Source organism: Protomyctophum bolini (genome assembly GCF_963924005.1).
Source record: "Protomyctophum bolini genome assembly, chromosome: 16".
Taxonomy (NCBI): Eukaryota; Metazoa; Chordata; class Actinopteri; order Myctophiformes; family Myctophidae; genus Protomyctophum; species Protomyctophum bolini.
This window is the reverse complement of record NC_137877.1, coordinates 10,782,090-10,801,460: the sequence shown is the minus strand read 5'-3', so window position 1 is coordinate 10,801,460 and position 19,371 is coordinate 10,782,090. Positions and strand designations below refer to the sequence as shown.

Below are 19,371 nucleotides of genomic sequence, written 5' to 3'. Positions count from 1 at the left end.
AACTTACACCAAAGCGGGTTTGCTGATGCATACCAGTAGGAAATACTATGAATATGTGCAGCCCAATATTACAGTTGGACATTTGGCAAGGACAGCCTTCCATTGAACTTGCACATCCACGTGCTTTACCACTCTATATCGTTTGATCAATATTTTTAAAGATTGTTTTTTGTCTGAAAAATGGGAAGGCATTGAAGAAATAAAAACTTAGGGAGGATGTTCATTTTAATTGTGTTGATTCTTCCAATTAATGAAAAGGTTAAACCTTCCCATCTCTGAAAGTCAGTTTTAAGATTAGAAAAAAAGGGAGGAGATAGTTCTGGTTACATTGATCCCCAGATATTTAAAGCCAGAAGGAGTCAATTTAAAAGAGTATATTTAATAGGTTGTGTCAATTGCAGTGCTAACTGCTTGACAGGATAACATAATGCATCAAATAATTTGTTCATCAATGTAGGGCTGTCAAAGTTAGGGGCATATATATTAACCAGTAGAACCACAATGAGCCTAAAACAATACAATATCTGCCTTCTCTATCAGAAATAACTTTGGTAGGTTTGAATTGAATTGACTCGTGGACCCTTCTTGCGTTAGAATAAAAATTGGAGTGAAACACTGAAGCATTCATTTCAGTATGACCTGATCCTTGTTACGCATGTGGGTCTCCTGCAAAAACAAAGATCAGCCCTGAGATGTTTCAGATGTGTGAACACTGTCTTGACGACTTGACCTTTTGATAGGACATACCAAACCTTTGACGTTCCAGCTGACAAATCTCACAGGAGAGTTGGTACCTAAATGAAGAGAGTTAGTGGCCATCACAGTAGTGCTTGAAAATGAAGAGGATTGGGGAATGAGAGGCCCTGGGGTTTGTAATCTTTGACATATTGTTGAGTATGAGCATCCTGGCTTGGCTTCCCTTGTGTGATTGGCTCAAGATGATAGGAAATGCGGGCATCTGCCAACGAGCTCCCCATGCCTCCCTCTCTGTTCCTCAGAAAGCTGACCTTTATGGCTGATTGATGTTGATAGTGTGTGTCTGTGTGTGTGTGTGTTTGAGTCACTGTGTGTGTGTGTGTCTCTAGGACCTGTATTTACCATATGTCTGTGATCGTGGAGAGAAAATAGGGGCTTTGTAGCATGACCTCCATACAATGCCCTTTGTCTGGTTTTCCCTTGAGCTTGGTAGAGTTTTATCTCTCTTGCTCAGCACGGTATAGCCTGTTTCAATACGCTGTTAAAAACGCATCTCTCCTGCTAGTTATGGATGCTTCTAGGTGTTCTTTATAAACTCCTGTGTACAACAAGCAACATGGCGAAAAACACGTTTGCAATGAAGTGAAAAATGGTGTACTAAATAATGAAGGCTGCCCTGCCTACAGTCTAGTCGCAGCCCGTCCTTTCCGGCTTGTGTAAACACTGCACAGGCAGCTGCTTTTCTGGACACGCGTGCACACACACGATTATAAACAGGCGTGCATGTGCATTGTGCACACGGCCACGTGCTCGCCTCGCAGAGTCAGTATTCCATACCGTGGGAAGGCTCATTGGACTGTTGTTTACTCTTTGTGCTGTAGCCACTGGACAAATGTGATCTCTACTACAGTATATGGCCTTCCCTTCTGGCTCTGTTTGACAAAATGAAAGGACTGTTACATCGATCAGTGATGTCGCACATGACCTTCAGGGCTCCCGTTTCTTCTAAAATAGAATCTATATTTACTGGTGTTACATATAGGCCCTGGTCACATTCTCTTTAATGTCTTTCATGCCATAAATCGTGTTAAGTAACCTCTCTTCTCTCTCGCTCTCGCTCTCTCTCTCTCTCTCTCTCTCTCTCTCTCTCCCCCCCCCCCCCCCCCAGCCTCCACTCATCCAGGCCATCTTCAATGGAGACCCAGAGGAGATCCGTATGCTCATCTACAAGTCTGAGGACATCAATGCTCTGGTGAGATGGCATTAGGACAGCAGCACAATGTGTTGAGAAAGACCGTTCAGTTGTCTTGTTTGTGTTGAGGTGAGCGTAGGGCCCACATTAGCTTACAAGCAAGACAGTGGCACTGGCAACCTTATACTTTTCATTTATCTTCTTGCTACTTCCTGTGTGGGCCAAAGCACAGGGATCAAGAGTGATCAGAGTTCAAGGGTCAGCTTAGCCAAAGTTCAGCAGCTGTTTATTTAAATTAACCACTTGAACCCTAGCATCCCTGTTCTGGGGGGAACGCCTTGTGTGCGTGTAGATTGTCTGTTTGATGTAGACAGGGAAAAGGTGCGGGCCAAGTACAGAGACAAGTACAGAGCCGTACAGAGTGGCTGCCAACCACGAGATATCTCGTACTTTAACACCCGTCATCTACCAACTACGAGATATCCCGGAGGGCCAGTGGCAAATTTCAAGATCACTGGCCCCACCATTATAACCACTGGCCCGGGAGTGCCAGATGCTATTTTCTATTGTATTTATTTTTAATGCATGTAGAATTTGTTTATAGCATTAACAGAAAGTATGCGTTCTTCTCTCCATGACCCGCGTGTGCCAAGGCGAGGGACCTCGTCTTTCTTTAACGTGTTAAGTGATTCATTTGTAAAAAACAAGTGAGGAGTGGAGGACATGCTTCTCTGTCTTCTCTTGATTATATTAACCTCCTATGCAGGACCGTGATCGCCTGCAGCAGGACAATTGTGCGCTCTCATTTGCAATTCAGTTGTATTCTTTTTGTTTGGTGGAGAAGAGGCACACATCCCAGTGAGATGGACATCTGGTGTGGTCATCGGGACTGTGTGTTGTTGTACTAGAGAGCTCTGAGATGAACAATGGACATGTTGACTTGACACTGACTGACTGGCCCATAACTTGGCCCTCAGCTTCATCATCTGTAGCTTCCTCTGTGTCCATTCTAAGCTACCAGTCCTATTTTACTATCTGACCAAGGGTCACTAAGCTTGTTTCTCACCAGTTTAAGGCCTGGTTGCAGATTGGCAACTGGTATAGGATGATGTCTGCGTTACTGAGTCGCTCTGGAAAAGAATGTCTGCTTGATACCTAAATTGTACTGATCAATTTTGCCGACTGCTTCGTTGACTCCCTGTTCTGCAACAAAAAATAATTAACTCAGCAGGCTTTCTCTGCTGTCTCAAAGACAGAGTTGCATAGTTTGTATTGGTCAAAGTCGTAATGGAAAAATGTATAAACAAAAAAAAAAGCCACCGTTCATCTGCTGAAAGATTTAGGTGAGTTGCTGGAGTCACAAAAGTATAAAAATGAAAAGAATAAAGGGAGGCTCTGCACACAATTTGTGCACAATCTTTTATTGGTCAAAGTTTGAAATCTGTGAGCACGGCAAAGACTGATTGTCAATTCTGAAATACTTTTGTTGGCACCAATTCGAAAAGTTGTCAAATCTTAAACTAGCTTAAACTGTAACATCCCTTGAAGGCAGGGGTGGGATAGGACGAGAGGTGTTGAGGCTGTTCATTAACCCATTTTGGGCGGGGAACCCCTTTTGGTGTTTTAAACATTGTTATAATTTAGCTACTGTATTTAAAAATAGCAGATCTACAAGCTCATACGAGCTTGCAGGTCTGCCATTTTTGAAAAATCGTAAAAATGTGGCGCAAACCTTTGAATATATATTCTTTCAAAGTGAATGTTTTTAACTCGGGTCTAAATGGGTTAAAGTTTAAGTGCTCAAGACGTCTCCACACGTCTTTTATAATTACACTCATAGAGGGCCCAGGATGTGTGGGGACGTCTTGGGGTCTTTTAAAATAATATAAGTTATATAAACCGCTAAAAATATGAGTAAATCCTCGCCTACAATGACATTCCCAAAATGTGGATTTTGTCTGTGGGTTTTGGACAGCTGACTATCCTATAGACTTCCAACTGTAGTCTGCCTCAACCGCTCTGTCTCCCTTCCCCAGGATGCAGAGAAACGTACTCCCCTCCATGCAGCAGCCTTCCTGGGAGACCCGGAGATCACTGAACTCCTCATCCTCTCTGGTAAAGTCACCCATACATCCCCAGAGTCCTTTCAGCATTCTTTCACCACTTTGTTTCTTGCTCTCCTTTTCCTCCTATCGTAATCGTAATTCACCTTTCTCGCACTGAGATCTTCAATATAAGTACCTGCCTTCTAAATTCTGACAGTTTTCTGAAGAACCCATGTTTCTACGTCAGTCGTTCTCAAACATTTTCATGTCAAGGACCCCCCCCCCCCAAAAAAAAACAATATATGTAATTGGCCGCCGACTCCCATGTGAAAATATGTTGTTCCAGGCACCCCCCAGAAGCAAAGATTTGAGTTAAAAATGTGCTCTGAAGAATATATATTCAAAGATTAGCATCACATTTTCACGTTTTTTCCTAAAATAGCAGATCTACAAGCTCATAGCACGGCACCGAGTGCCGCGCTATGAGCTTGTAGATCTGCTATTTGTTTAATGGCTAAACTCTGCTAAAGTATAACATAATGCTTAAAACACCAAAAGGGGTCAGTCTAATTTCTCGAAAGCATATGTAAGCTACATGTCCGTATTTGGACTCATAATAACGTGTGCTGTGCATATGCTCCACTTTTCACCTGATCTCCAGCTAATCCCTCTCTGCTTGTGCTCCTCTGCAGGGGCTCGGGTCAACGCCAAAGATAACATGTGGCTCACTCCCCTTCATCGTGCCGTGGCATCTAGGAGTGAGGTGGGTAGTTTCTCACTCTCTCACTCTCTCTCTCACGCACGCATGCACACACACACACACACACCCACAGTGTCACAGGTGTCGCCAAGCGATATGCCACCTGTATACTTAAGCTCTTCTCCGCCCACACCCAAATACATACACACAAACACGCTGACTTGTAGCTGACGTCGTGGTTTCTGTTCCTCTCCCCTAACTGGTAATTCCACATAACTATGTAGGCGCAGTCTTACCGTGCTCTAGGTTGCATCTGTATCACTCTCTTTCCATGACTCATTAGTTTGGGCGATTTACAAGTGATGTTGTTTACCATAATCTTGAATATTTCTGAATCATTGAATCATTATTTATCTTCACATAACACATTCTGAACTCCCCTTTCCCTTTTCCGCGCTCCACAGGACGCGGTGCGCGTGTTGATCCGCCACTCGGCTGACGTGAATGCCCGCGACAAGAACTGGCAGACGCCGCTGCACGTCGCTGCGGCCAATAACGCGCTGCGATGCGCCGAGGTCATCATCCCGCTGCTGAGCAGCGTCAACGTCTCGGACCGCGGCGGGCGCACCGCACTGCACCATGCCGCCCTCAACGGCCACACCGAGGTACTGCACCAATAAGCCAACTAGATCTGTTTTTGCATATATATATATATATATATATATATATATATATATATATATATATATATATATATATATATATATTAAAAAAATAGATGCCTCATTGGCTGCTGCAGTCTGTTGGAGCCATGTGTGTGAACGGGAGGGCGGAAGAATTTACACTGGTACGCCGGAAGAGTGGACGCCGGTACACTACGTTCACGCTGCCACTCGAGTGACTACTGGACAATCACAGTGCATCTTTTCCGGGACTTATCAGACCCGATCATGCGCTCTGTGATTCGCAAGGAATCTCGGGATTTTTTTGCCCTCCCTTGAGCACATACAGTCTGTCCGCTGTACGCAGTCTGTTTTAGTATGTAGAAGTGGAGGTATATCATATCATATCATATCATAATATATTGTAATATGTATTTTTTTATATCAAGTCCTGATATTTACATGTTTTAGTCATCTACATTGTAATAATATGCCTGTCAAGGATTAGTGAGCTCAATGCGCTCAACCCTGGTCCTTCAACATTTATGCACGCACCTCTTAATTACAAACATCCTGGATTCAGATCTGAGTTCAGGACCTGTATCACATATCACACTGCTCTCCAGTTTCTTTCCTCTGTTGCTACGGCGCTGGTGGACAAAGCATACACATGCAGACTTTGAATAAAAAAAATGTGAAGGTTCTCGTTTTCAGAAAACTTTGAATGAGTAACGTATTATGCTTAGTTGAATCTAAAAATAAATGTTGGCAGACATTTCTAGTGGCCAATATGAATGGCCGGGCCTCTATTTATCTGCAGTCTGTTCATGTCAGATTTTCGAATGCAGTTACATGAGTATTATTTATCACCCCTCCCTCCCTCCCTCCCTCCCTCCCCCCCACCCCACCCCCACACACAGCAAGTGTCAATTGTAGGCATTGACACTTGCGCCCACACTCATCTGTGCATAAATATATCATGCCGGAGGGTTATGTTCATATTTGACTCATCACTGTTTGGCACCCACCTCTTTTCCTCTCTCTCCTCCACTTTCATTCTGTCAGATGGTGAACCTACTCCTGGCGAAAGGCGCCAACATCAACGCCTTTGACAAGAAAGACGGCCGGGCGCTGCACTGGGCAGCTTTCATGGGTGCGAGACAAAAATAAAAGCAACGGGTCTTGAGTTACCTACGCAGAGATTGTCATCGATTGTGAAAAGTGTAATGCTTTTAGCTAGAGGAGCTCACTTCAGTGTGCTGTTCTGTACTATCTATGTACTCGCCCCCCCCTGCACTGTTAATGGGGGTTGTTATTACGTACTGTAGCTTTTGCACTCACCAGATACACGATTCAGAGAATTAATTTGCATTAGCCCGGAAAACAAAATGATGGGGAGCCACAATCCCTCAACTTCCATTAACCCATTTTGACCTGAGATCAGATTAAAAAAATGTCTTCTACATTTTTCAAAAATGGCAGACGTACAAGCTCTTAGCACGCCACTCGGTGGCGCGCTATGAGCTTGTAGATCTGCTATTTTTCAATAGCTAAAGCATAACATAATGCTAACACCAAAAGGGGTTCCCGACCCAAAATGGGTTAAATTAAAGAGTCGACCTTTTAGCTCTGAGGATGACCATGTATATTGTGTGTGTGTGTGTGTGTGTGTGTGTGTGTGTGTGTGTGTGTGTGTGTGTGTGTGTGTGTGTGTGTGTGTTTCCAGGTCACCTGGATGTGGTGTGTGTGTTGGTGAGCCAGGGGGCAGAGATCAGCTGTAAGGACAAGAGGGGCTACACTCCCCTCCACACGGCTGCCTCTAGTGGGCAGATCGCGGTGGTGAAACACCTGCTCAACCTAGCTGTGGAGGTAGGTATTCCTGACCAAAGGATCACTTTAGCTCACTCACCTATTCTCCCTATAGTCCCTAGGGCATTAAAGGGACACTTCACCCTTTTTGCAAAAAAAAATATGTTAATGACGTTTAGAAGCTTTAGATCACTTCCCTGGGGGTATTTATGTGTGTAATATGTGGCTTTAGATATTTTAGATTGTAGCAGTGAGCCTGTTGTCTCTGATGTCATGGACACTGGTCTCACTACCTTCCTGGACTACAATTCCCATAATTCTTTGGTGCACTGCTCCTCCTTGTGGATAGGGGGAGAGCTGTCTTACTGAGACAACATGTAGTCCAGGAAGGAAGTGAGCCCAGTGTCCATTACATCAGAGACAACAGGCTCACTGCTACAATCTAAAATATCTAAAACCACATATTACATACATAAAGACCCCCAGGAAAGTGTTCTAAAGCTCCTAAACGTCATTAACATATATTTTTTTGCAAAAAGGGTGAAGTGTCCCTTTAAGCAACTATTCGATTAGTCAATCCACTAGTCGACCTCGTTGGTACTAGTTGACTATTTAATAATAAGAAGAATTAAAAAAAAAAGCAAAGCTAAATTTTGTAGGCCTCAAGATCAGGTAGATTATAGTTATAGTCACCAATGTACACAGTTTTTAAATGTACAAGTGTGTGTGTGTGTGTGTGTGTGTGTGTATTCATTTATTTACCTTTCTTGATGTTCTTTACGATTGTTGTTTTTAATCCTGTCTGTAAAGCACTTTGTAACTTTATGTTTGGAAAGGTGCTGTATAAATAAAATTAAAACGAATATATATATATATAACTAGTCGACTAGTAAACTAGGCAACTAGTCGACTAGTAAAAAGGACTAGAAGTGAACGCCCTGCTACAGATATGCACACACTCTTCATACTCTCTCTTTGCCTCCAGATAGATGAGTCCAACGCATTTGGGAACACGGCGCTCCACGTGGCCTGCTTCAACGGCCAGGACGCGGTGGTCAGCGAGCTGATCGACTATGGCGCCAACGTCAGCCAGCCCAACAACAAGGGCTTCACCCCGCTGCACTTTGCGGCGGCCTCCACCCACGGAGCTCTCTGCCTGGAGTTCCTGGTCAACAACGGGGCCGACGTTAACGTACAGGTAGGTAACCCTAACCCCACGGCTCATTTTCTGCCTGCACATTACTTTCAGGGTGGAGGCAAGGCAGCTTTTGGAGGTAACCATCCCCTCGTGCTGTTCCAAGTACACTGCAAAATCTGATTTTTTTTTGGGTCGATATATACAGTGTGTGTGTGTGTGTATGTATATATATATATATATATATATATATATATATATATATATATATATATATATATATGCGTGTACAATTTAGGCATTTACCAGACGCTCTTGATCCAGAGCGACTTACATTTAAGCTAAAACAAAAGCATGGCATACATTTAAGCAAAAACAAAAAGCATGGCATATATCAAAAGTGGTTATCATGAATCATGTATAAACTAGAACGTAACAGTGGAGTACCAGTGTCAACTATACTAACTATATTATATGGTATGTGTGTGTTATATATGTATTTTGAAGGTTTTCCAAAAATCTCTTATTGGGGGGAAAAAGGAAACAAAAATTGATCAGAATTGATATCAAAGACTTTGACAAATATCGATGAAAATATGGGTATTCGGTGGTCTAGGTACGTCTCAATTTAGGCATTTAGCAGACGCTCTTGATCCAGAGCGACTTACATTAAGCAAGAACAAAAGCATGGCATACATCACATATATAAAAAGTAGTTATCATGAATCATGTATAAACTAAGAACGTAACAAAAATTAGCATTGGCATTCGACCCAAAAACTGGCATCGGTCGGTGCTCTAATGTTTTGAACTCTTTGAGACTCTGGAGAGCATTCCTGTAAGTCTGTAAAGTGGGAGTGGTGCTATATCTCCCATTATTATTTACTGTGACCTGTGTGAGTCTGATATCATCACACCTGTTGCCTCTCTGACAGAGTCGTGATGGAAAGAGCCCCCTTCACATGACAGCGGTACACGGGCGCTTCACTCGTTCCCAGACACTCATCCAGAATGGTAGGTCCTCTTTGCGTGTGTTGAGTGTCTAAGAATGACTTTTAGTAATCCTCAAGATATCACAAGTGCGCACAAAGTATTGATTTTGAAAGCTTTCAGTCTACTGACCTTCGGGCATAATCAAAAAGTCATAGCTATAAAAGTGTTTCAACCATATTAACCCTGAGCATGTACCAAATTTGAAGTATGTCGTTAGAGGCGAAAATTCACAAAATTAGCCTAGGCCCATATATGCTTAATTTATACATTCTGTATGCTGGTCTTGCGCAGTGAAAATAGCAGATGGATCTTCAAGCTCACAACGAATTGCATTACAACACATGTTTAACTCGTAGATCAGCTATTTTCATCGTACGATGGTGTCGGGCTTAAAGCTGAGATCCATAAGATTCATGTCCTTCCCGGGGTAACCGGAAGGCTCCAGCGTCAGAACATGGAGAATGCAGAGAAGGCCTACGTTTTCATTCACAAAACGGTTGTGAATGAAAACTGCCAAAGATCCAATATTACATATCTAGTCATGTTATGGTTTAAACTTTAAGGGGAGCTGGTCAGTTGGTAGCCTCGGTACCAGGCTTTCATTTTCGTCGGCGCAAAAAAAAATGAAAGCCTGGAGGAACGCTATTGGCCGCTCTGGTCTAAAAGTGAGAGTCAACCCTTCCGGGTGGGCGTCGCTCCAAATTATGTGACGTAGCGCTGCACTAGGGGGGAGAGGAGGGGCCGGGGGTGACTGACAGATCGGTGAGATCCAATCAGGGCTTGCGCAAATCTCTGCCGCGACCCGCCCCTCTAGACCAGAAACCTAACACATCTCAGCTCAGGCTAGTCAGTCAGTAATGTGTTCAGACCAGTTCAGCTGGAGTGACAGTATAATTGATTTGACCTACTTTTGCACAGTGCACTGGCATGATGTAATTAATTATTTGGGAGCAAGCGGCTGTGTAAGATTCTAATAGTATTTAAATGGCTTTCATATACTCTTCAAATGAGAAATTGCCCTTATATATTGAAATATGTTCAGTTTTAGCTATTTTATGGGTTTTAATTTGAATATTTTTTACTATGTTTTCAGAAACAATGCTGCACAATGTACACTTCAGTGTTAGTAGTAGTTGTTAGTTATATATTGTATTACTCATTACACATTCTATACTCATAACATTTTGTCCCCCAAAAAAGTAAGCTTTAAGGACCTTTCAAACGGGAAGCGAGGAACGCAGGCGTTGTTGCCTAGATCAACGACAGGTCTGCTCAAGAGGGGCGCAACAATGCAAGTGTAAAAAAAAAAAGAAGCTAAACAGTATCCAGGTCTGGTGAGTCGCGGGCGTGTGCACGCAACGAGCAACGCGCGCAACAAATTAACTGGACCGCGCTCACGTAAATACGCTTGCGTTGTCGCACCACGACTGCTCCCCAGTGCTACGCGCAAAAAGGCAGGTCGCATTGAAAATGAACTATAAGCGCGTTACTAAACTATTTCAAGAAGAAAAGGAATTATTTACATGATTGATTATCATAATTTAGGTGGGGAGATTGATAGTGTGGACAAGGATGGCAACACCCCTCTCCACATCGCTGCCCGTTATGGACATGAACTCCTCATCAACACACTCATTACCAGCGGCGCAGACTGCACAAGGTGTGTGTGTGTGTGTGTGTGTGTGTGTGTGTGTGTGTGTGTGTGTGTGTGTGTGTGTGTGTGTGTGTGTGTGTGTGTGTGTGTGTGTGTGTGTGTGTGTGTGTGTGTGTGTGTGTGTGTGTGTGTGTGTGTGTGTGTGTGTGTGTGCGTGCGCGCGCAAAAGTATGAACAAGTCCATGTAACGTCTTTTGTAAAAGGGACTTTTAATTCAGTTCAGTTCCCTTCTGCAGTGCCACCGGGTTGTGTAGGCACTCCAAAACGGACACAATTGGTGATGTTTGCAGTGACCGGGACTGTCGAAAATACTGTCTATTTTCTGTGCAGACGAGGGGTCCATGGGATGTTCCCTCTCCACCTGGCTGCCTTGAATGCGCACTCTGACTGCTGCCGGAAGCTGCTGTCATCGGGTACGTCACAAACTACACTCCCCAAGAGCTATTGAGAAACGGCACTTTTTTTATTTTTCATCCCACGATTTTTGTAACCCATTTTTTTTTCACCCAGTGTCAATTGTCTAGTGCAGGGGGTCGTGACCCCTTGGGGGGGGGGGGGGGGGGGGGGGGTTCGCCAAATTATTTAGAAAAATAATTTGAAAAAAAAGAACAGAATGGCATAGTATACATAGTCCAATTGCCATCCAAGGCGTAAGAAGAAATGGCACTCTTTTCACATTGGCCTGTTATAGCGCCCCGAGGGGCACTTTATCTAGTTTATGATGTATTTTCTCTATTATAATTTCTAGATTAATGTAACGGTCAATTTGTATTGGGGGGGCATTTCCGGGGGTCCCCAGACAAAAACGAGAACCCCTGTTCTCGTGTAATGCTGAGTGATACACTCCCTCTGTCATTAACCTGGGGAGAGCAACGGACTGACCTCAAGTGGAAAACATGCAAACTCCACACAGAAAGGCCCCACTTGCACTGCAATTTCTTAAGAGCCATTGAGAAATGTTGCACCATACAGTAGTCTCTTCCTGCTGAACAGAGTTCAGTTTTGTCTTAACAGCTCAAATTCATTATCATCATGAATGAAAGCTACTCTTGAGCAACCACTCTAATGCTTCATTCACACTGCCAGAAGCTGGAAAAAGAAAGCATGCTAGAATGATTTTTGAAGCAGCTTTTTCCTCAGAAAGTGGGCGTGGAGGGGAAAAAAAGAACACTAAAAAAATGTGATTAATTCCAAGCTTCAAAATGTAAACGCTAGTATGCATAGAGATACCATGGGAGATGGAAGCAAGAAGCCGCTTCTAGCTTCGTGTATGTGAATGGGGCATACGACACTTTGCATCTCTACACAGCATTGTCTCTTTTTGTGCTTTGGGTCAGGAATGTCTGAGCCTCGCTCTTTATCCTCCTCACAGTGGTGAATTCAACCTCTAGACGTATTTGTTTTTTTGGGCAGTGTGACTCAAATCTCGCTATGGACAGACGAGGAACCACTCGGGTCTTATTAATCATCTCTGATTGGCAAAATGTGCACTGCTGAATACTCGTTCTTGTCTGGATGGTGGTAAACATCGTGGCCTTATTCCTTGACCACAGGAAAATAAGTCTTCCCGTAAACGGGACGCCCACGATAGATTCAACAAATGTAAACTAGATACAGCCTAGGGAAATCTTGAGGGGTCCATTCCGATCCCAGATCCCTTGTGCCGTTTCCCAACACTCTGGCAGAATCCCTAGAATTGTGGCCAAAGTCAAAGGTTTTCGGTTGAGACAGAGCCTCCCATAGCTGGTCTGCTCTAAAACGGCCTCGCTGTGACGAACAACAAAGGAGTAATTTACATGTGCTGCAGTTTTCTGTACACAGCTGCAGATTTATGGGTGCTGGGGACCCACTGTGTACTGGGGGTTTGTGTTCTGTGCTCACATTACTCTTAGCTGTTACTTAGTTAGAACGCTCTATTGTGTGACTTATTTTGAGTCACTGGACTGTGATTCTTTGCCTGAAATACACATGAAAGAAAGACTCATGATAATGTGAAATAAAATGGGACACTGTCTTGAAGTCCGAGTCTTCCCTCTCTATTGGTGTAACACCCACCTCTGTGTTTTGTGTTTACCTTTGTATCTGTAAATATCCTGCTACCCTAATAGACAGGGGTACATGAGCACCTGGCCGTTCATTCGTGCTCTATCTCCGACCAAGCCACACTTCCACCACACATCTCTCTATGCAAAATAAAACCTGCACACTCCCACAAAAGACATAGACTACATTGCATTCGCCAAAAATGTCTTCTTTACTGTTTAAATATTACTTTTCTGAAACACGCTATTCTTGCTCAACCTCAACAGCCTACGTCAGAATCGTCATGTTGGCGTCTACTACGCCAACTACGTTCACTTAATGGGGCCAGTCCTTCACAGTGACACACGCGTTAGATGAACCACGCGACCGGGATGGTTTCTACCCCTCAATGTCGTGCCTACTCTACACTGCCATCCCAAGTCCCCTCCCCCTTTCACTGCTCCTGTGTGTGACCTGTGAACTACTCTCTGACTGCACTGTGGCTTGATTTATATGTGCGAGGTTGAAATGTAATGCACATAAATTAATTATAGGTCCAGCAAGCAAATCATGATTGTCTGTTTGTGCTCAATAGGTCACCATCACATTCCGATTTTAGGTTTTGTGTTTTCTATGACATTTATTTGGGCCAGTAGTTTCATATCTATCCTTTTTCCGACCAACACAGAACATGCTAACGGTGTTAGCGCGTTAGCATCCATCTTGCTTTTGATTTATATGTGCGAGGTGGAAATGTAATGCACATAAATTAATTATAGGTCCAGCAAGCAAATCATGATTGTCTGTTTGTGCTCAATAGGTCACCATCACATTCCGATTTTAGGTGTTGTGTTTTGTATGACACTTTGGCCAGTAGTTTCATATCTATCCTTTTTCCTTTGACCAACACAGACCATGCTAACGGTGTTAGCGCGTTAGCATCACACAGCTTACAGCGTCAGTGTTGCATGAATACTTTCAACCATGACAATGCCGACTACTTTTGCTACACACACTTCCCAAGGATTATGGAGATGTCTTTATTTATTTTTTAAGGTTGAGAAATGAAATAATTATGGTCGTTTCTAATCTCAGCATTTCACAAGAGAAAGACGTGGATGCCTTTCGCTGCGCTGTTGGCGTTGCCATGTCTCATAGAAACAAGTAAATAGGTCTTTAAAAATCATCCCAAAACAAGCGCATATAACAGGGGTCTGTAACCTATTTTAAATGAAGTGCCATGTTTTTATTTTCTAGATAGTGAGTCAGCCACAAGCTCACATCACAACAATAATCCATGTAATAATCACAATAACAATACTAATAATAATAATCATAATAATCCTGCTACCCTAATAGACAGGGGTACATAAGCACATGGCCGTTTATCCAACAGCTTTCTCCGACCCAACCACACTTTTACCACACATCTCTATATGCAAAATAAATTCGGCACACTCCCAGAATACATATAGGCTACATTTCATTGAAAGAAATGTCTTAATTACTGAATAAATATTACTTTTGTCAACCACGCCATTGTTGCTCAACATCACCAGCCTACGTCAGAATCGTCATGTTGGCGTCTACTACGCCAACTACGTTCACTTATTGGGGCCAGTCCTTCACAGTGACACACGCGTTAGATGAACCACGCGACCGGGATGGTTTCTACCCCTCAATGTCGTGCATTTTCTGCGCCCTTCTAATGCTGCGCCACGCCTACTCTATACTGCTCCATGCGACTCGAACAGCGTCAGCAGCAGCAGCTCCGAGCCTCCGTCAGAAAGGCTGCCCACAGCACTGCACAGCCCCACACCCAAATGAATCGAATGAATGAATAAGGCGCTTATATCGCTATTGCTCAGTGGATGGGACATTTACATTAAAAGCAATCGGATGGACGCGTGGATAACGGCATGGTTGTGTGCAATCGGAGGGAAAGCTTCCATAATCCATATAGCTTCCATGCTAGCTGCTTCAGACACAGGGGAGGGGAGGGAGAAATAGTGCGAAATAGCGCTTATGCAACAATTACCCTAAAACACAAACACCTCAACTCGATGTCATTGTGAATAAGAATTTCGAGCGAAATAATAATTTTTGGAAGGACACTTTCACCCAGTATGAAGCTAAATGTGGAAGCCGTGTGTGTCACACCAAAACGGCTGACCTATAGAATCCTGTAACCAGCCTCTCGCACTGCCTGCGAGTTGGCTCCGTCTAAGGCTCCGTCTTATGAGCAAATTTAGAACTTCCGGTCTGACAGCTAGCAGATTTAAGACATCCGGTTGCTTTCAGAATAAAATAAGATTATTTAATTCGTTAATTAAATAATTTTTACATTACATTATTAGTATTCTTATTACATTACAGTTATTGTAAAGACACACATTATGTTTCTGTGTAAAAATAAGTAATTAAATAACATAAAAAAGTTATCTAAATGGATCAATGCTATTCACTGGAGTGCATGGACTTTATAAAGTGGACACTGGACAAAAGACGGCTCCGCCAGGCAACTATTTGGACATACCCACGCGTTTGGGAAGATGTCCTCTACCACCCCACAGTCTCCGCTAAGCGGGAGAGGTGTAAAATTCACAGCAGCAGAGCTTCTACTGGGGTCAATGCAAAAAAATGTACCGTTTCCGGACCCAGAATGGACACTGGACAAAGAGGCCTCCGCGAGGCAACTATCTGGACATACCCACGCGTCCGGGGAGATGTCCTCTACCACCCCACAGTCTCCGCTAAGCGGGAGAGGTGTAAAATTCAGAGCAGCAGACCTTCTATTGGGGTCAACACTCAAAAAAGTGCCGTTTCCAGACCCAGAATGGACACTGGACAAAGAGGCCTCCGCGAGGCAACTATCTGGACATACCCACGCGTCCGGGGAGATGTCCTCTACCACCCCACAGTCTCCGCTAAGCGAGAGAGGTGTAAAATTCAGAGCAGCAGAGCTTCTACTGGGGTCAATGCAAAATAAATTACCGTTTCCGGACCCAGACTGGACACTGGACAAAAGACGGCTCCGCGAGGCAACTATCTGGACATACCCACGCGTCCGGGGAGATGTCCTCTACCACCCCACAGTCTCCGCTAAGCGGGAGAGGTGTAAAATTCAGAGCAGCAGACCTTCTATTGGGGTCAACACTCAAAAAAGTGCCGTTTCCAGACCCAGAATGGACACTGGACAAAGAGGCCTCCGCGAGGCAACTATCTGGACATACCCACGCGTCCGGGGAGATGTCCTCTACCACCCCACAGTCTCCGCTAAGCGAGTAAATGGGTGCTTATATTTCTATGTGAAATGTGGTGATGCTGGCATCACAATAGATGCCAGCATCACGCTGCCTCCGTCTAATAAGCACATTTACAACTTCCTGTTTGGAAACCGAAACAGATGCTTCTGACATTTGCCTGTGCGTGCTTAATCGTTGTACTTCTGAACACATTTCCCAAATCTCAGTGATTTATCCACACATCGCTCTGTGTGTGTGTGTGTGTGTGTGTGTGTGTGTGTGTGTGTGTGTGTGTGTGTCGCGTCGCCCTCCAGCTGCAATTGCGAGTGTGCGCTGTGTGCAGGGCACACTACTGAGTTTAAAACCACAGCTGAAACATGAAGTGGAGTCTGTCAATTCCCGCAATTTCCTTCTTCCCATATTGCGCTGCAACGACACTAGGATTGAGCCCCCCGAAGGGGGGCGAAATTCTAGTCTATTTAATATGTAGCTCACATGCACGCACTCATTTGTGTCTGTGTATGCATGCATACCTCTGACCATTGTCTCACTCTCACTCTCTCACACACACACACACACACACACATGAACTTGTTTTTCCACACGCCTCCCTTCACACTTAACACTTGTGTTTCTCTCCACCCCCTCCCCCCACCACCACCCCACCCTCCCATGTCTCACTCTCGTCCTCCTCTCTGTGGCCGCTGCTGTGTGTTGTCTGGTCTCTCCCCTTCCCGTCCTGCACTGCCACCCTCAGGTCGGAGGTTTAGCATAATGTGTAACGACTCGGTCCTGTCTGCAGGCTTTCAGATAGACACACCCGACAGTCTGGGGAGGACATGTCTGCATGCTGCCGCTGCCGGAGGGTAAGGATTAGCTACTGTATAGATTTCTGATGGAATGTAATTATATTTGCACTGAGAGAGATTCATAAGATTTGTGTTTTTGCAGTAATCGCTCCTCTCCTCTCCTAGTAATGTCGAGTGTGTGAAGTTGCTTCTGAGCAGCGGTGGAGAGCACAACAGGAGAGACAAGTGTGGCAGGTAAAAGAAATAATCTAACTAACCTGTTTTAACACCCATATACATTCTCTATTTACTAGTATTAAGCCAATTTATAGTATACATCACTTACATGTCTCTCCGTCGGTCTCTCAGAACGCCACTCCACTATGCAGCAGCTAGCCGTCACTACCATTGCCTGGAAACCCTGGTGGCATGTGGAACCTGCATTAATGCCACCGACCAGTGGGGGCGCTCTGCCCTGCACTACGCTGCCGCATCAGACCTGGACCGGAGGTGAGGGGGACATGGGAACACACACACACACACACACACACACACACACACACACACAGTTACATAAGGTAATTTCCCTGTCCTCTACTGTGTCCACAGACCACCATAGTATGGGGGATAAAATCATTTTCAGACCACCTCACCAGTCTCAGTGCCTTGCTGGCGTCGTGCTTACATTGTTGAGCTAACAAATACAAGCGCTCCTCATAAAGGAGCCATCCTTGGAAAATAAACTATAGCTTATGGAGAGTGTGAGAAATGTACAATGTGTCTTCTATGAATTGTGTTTTGAATGAACAGACCATTTTCAAACTGGTGTCCCTATTTTGGCATTAGGCCAGGATCTTCAAAAATAGATTTACAAGTGCACAAAGCATTGCTATGCGATGCGTTGTAAGCTTGTAGATCGACTGTTTACTCAAGTGGTCAAGGAAAGGCTTGAGGTTTAGAGATTGTACCACTCTCCTCGTCACCATTTGCCTGACTGACTGGGAGCTGCTATCACTATCTATAGACGAATCCAGGAACGGGTCTCATGGTCGCAGCTTACGTATTTCCTGTAGGCGGACTCGATGTAGCTGCGGGGTTTAAACCCTCACCAGGCGCATCTCTTCCACTACAGTGAACGGCAGAGTGACTGATGTTAGTCTGCCTCAAACGTTACTCTTTTACCTGCTTTTTACTAACACTAACATTACAAAGATGCCCAGAACATCGAGATGAACCTGTGTAGTTTATGGCTGCTCCAACATTAGTGGCAACATAAAAAATAAAATAACAACGGAATGTCAAAATATCCACCGCGGCGGCTGAGACCAGAGCCATTGAGTAATGGTTGAGACGAAGCAGTGAAAGGTCCTGAAAGATACATAACATCAGTCTTACTCAATATCCAATCTTTCTGTTTTATGAACACAAGGCTGCTGTATTTTATACCTCATACTAAGCATTTAAAGTATTAGGTATAAAGTACAGCAGCCTTGTGTTCATAAAACAGAAAGATTGGGTATTGGGTAAGACTGATGTTATGTATCTTTCACTGCTTCGTCTCAACCATTACTCTATGGCTCTGCTCTCAGACCCTGCGGTGGATATTGTGACATTCCGTTTTATTAAAAAAAATTATGTTGCCACTACTGTTGGAGCAGCCATAAACTTACACAGGTTCATTTCGATGTTCTGGTCATCTTTGTAATGTTAGTGTTGGTAAAAAGCAGGTAAAAGAGTAACGTTTGAGGCAGACTAACATCACTCACTCTACCGTTCACTGTAGTGGAAGAGGTGCGCCTGGTGAGGGTTTAAACCTTGCAGTTACGTCGAGTCGGCCTACAGGATATACGTAAGCTGTGACCATGAGACCCGTTCCTGGATTGGTCTATAGCCTGACGGATGGCACCTCTGTGTTTCCACGGCAACCAGGGGTTATGTGGAGGTAATGTTTGGGTGTGGGGGTGGTGGAGTGGAGTCCGGCCTGCAGGGCTGACAGCCTCATCCTTTTGACGCAGCGCCAGAATGAGAAGTAACTGACGCTCTCTCTCTCTCTCTCTCTCTCGTCTTGTCCTCAATGCTCTTGTCTCGCCAGGCGCCGTGTGGCTCTGGAGCCAGAGAGTGAGGGAGTCCAGGCTGAGAAGGAGAAAGAGGCAGCGCTGTGAGTCTATCCTGACAGATTTTATGTTGGACTGAAGCCTGATAAAAAAGCATTTCGCTCTTCTCATAACTTTATTGTATCTTTCTTTCTCACCTTTTCACCATCTCTTAAGTTGCACTTTAGCGGTGCTAGCTCACAAGTTGTATGATAGCACACTATCATTCATAATGCCCATAGTGGTTCAGTTATCTCCAAGGGGATAGTTGTCAAGTAAGTCAGAGAGGCTTATTGTCGGTATCAGCCAGAGTCTATCCCGCTTTCAGTGCGTTAGA

General features: G+C 44.2%; 1 protein-coding gene across 3 annotated transcripts in view; it reads left to right on the top strand.

Moving 5' to 3' along the window:
* The window catches only part of ankrd44 (ankyrin repeat domain 44), a 42,070-nt gene that overhangs the window by 6,655 nt on the left and 16,044 nt on the right, over positions 1–19,371 (top strand). For 2 of the 3 annotated variants that reach the window (XM_080785006.1, XM_080785008.1), the window contains exons 2-15: positions 1,865–1,948; positions 3,925–4,003; positions 4,626–4,696; positions 5,098–5,298; positions 6,361–6,448; positions 7,022–7,164; positions 8,090–8,302; positions 9,175–9,253; positions 10,778–10,892; positions 11,217–11,299; positions 16,911–17,019; positions 17,128–17,196; positions 17,311–17,451; positions 19,034–19,099. In XM_080785006.1, the coding sequence (XP_080641132.1) occupies positions 1,865–1,948; positions 3,925–4,003; positions 4,626–4,696; positions 5,098–5,298; positions 6,361–6,448; positions 7,022–7,164; positions 8,090–8,302; positions 9,175–9,253; positions 10,778–10,892; positions 11,217–11,299; positions 16,911–17,019; positions 17,128–17,196; positions 17,311–17,451; positions 19,034–19,099 (1,541 nt within the window). The remainder of the gene's footprint in view (positions 1–1,864; positions 1,949–3,924; positions 4,004–4,625; positions 4,697–5,097; positions 5,299–6,360; positions 6,449–7,021; positions 7,165–8,089; positions 8,303–9,174; positions 9,254–10,777; positions 10,893–11,216; positions 11,300–16,910; positions 17,020–17,127; positions 17,197–17,310; positions 17,452–19,033; positions 19,100–19,371) is intronic. The other variant, XM_080785007.1, reaches the window with a different exon arrangement.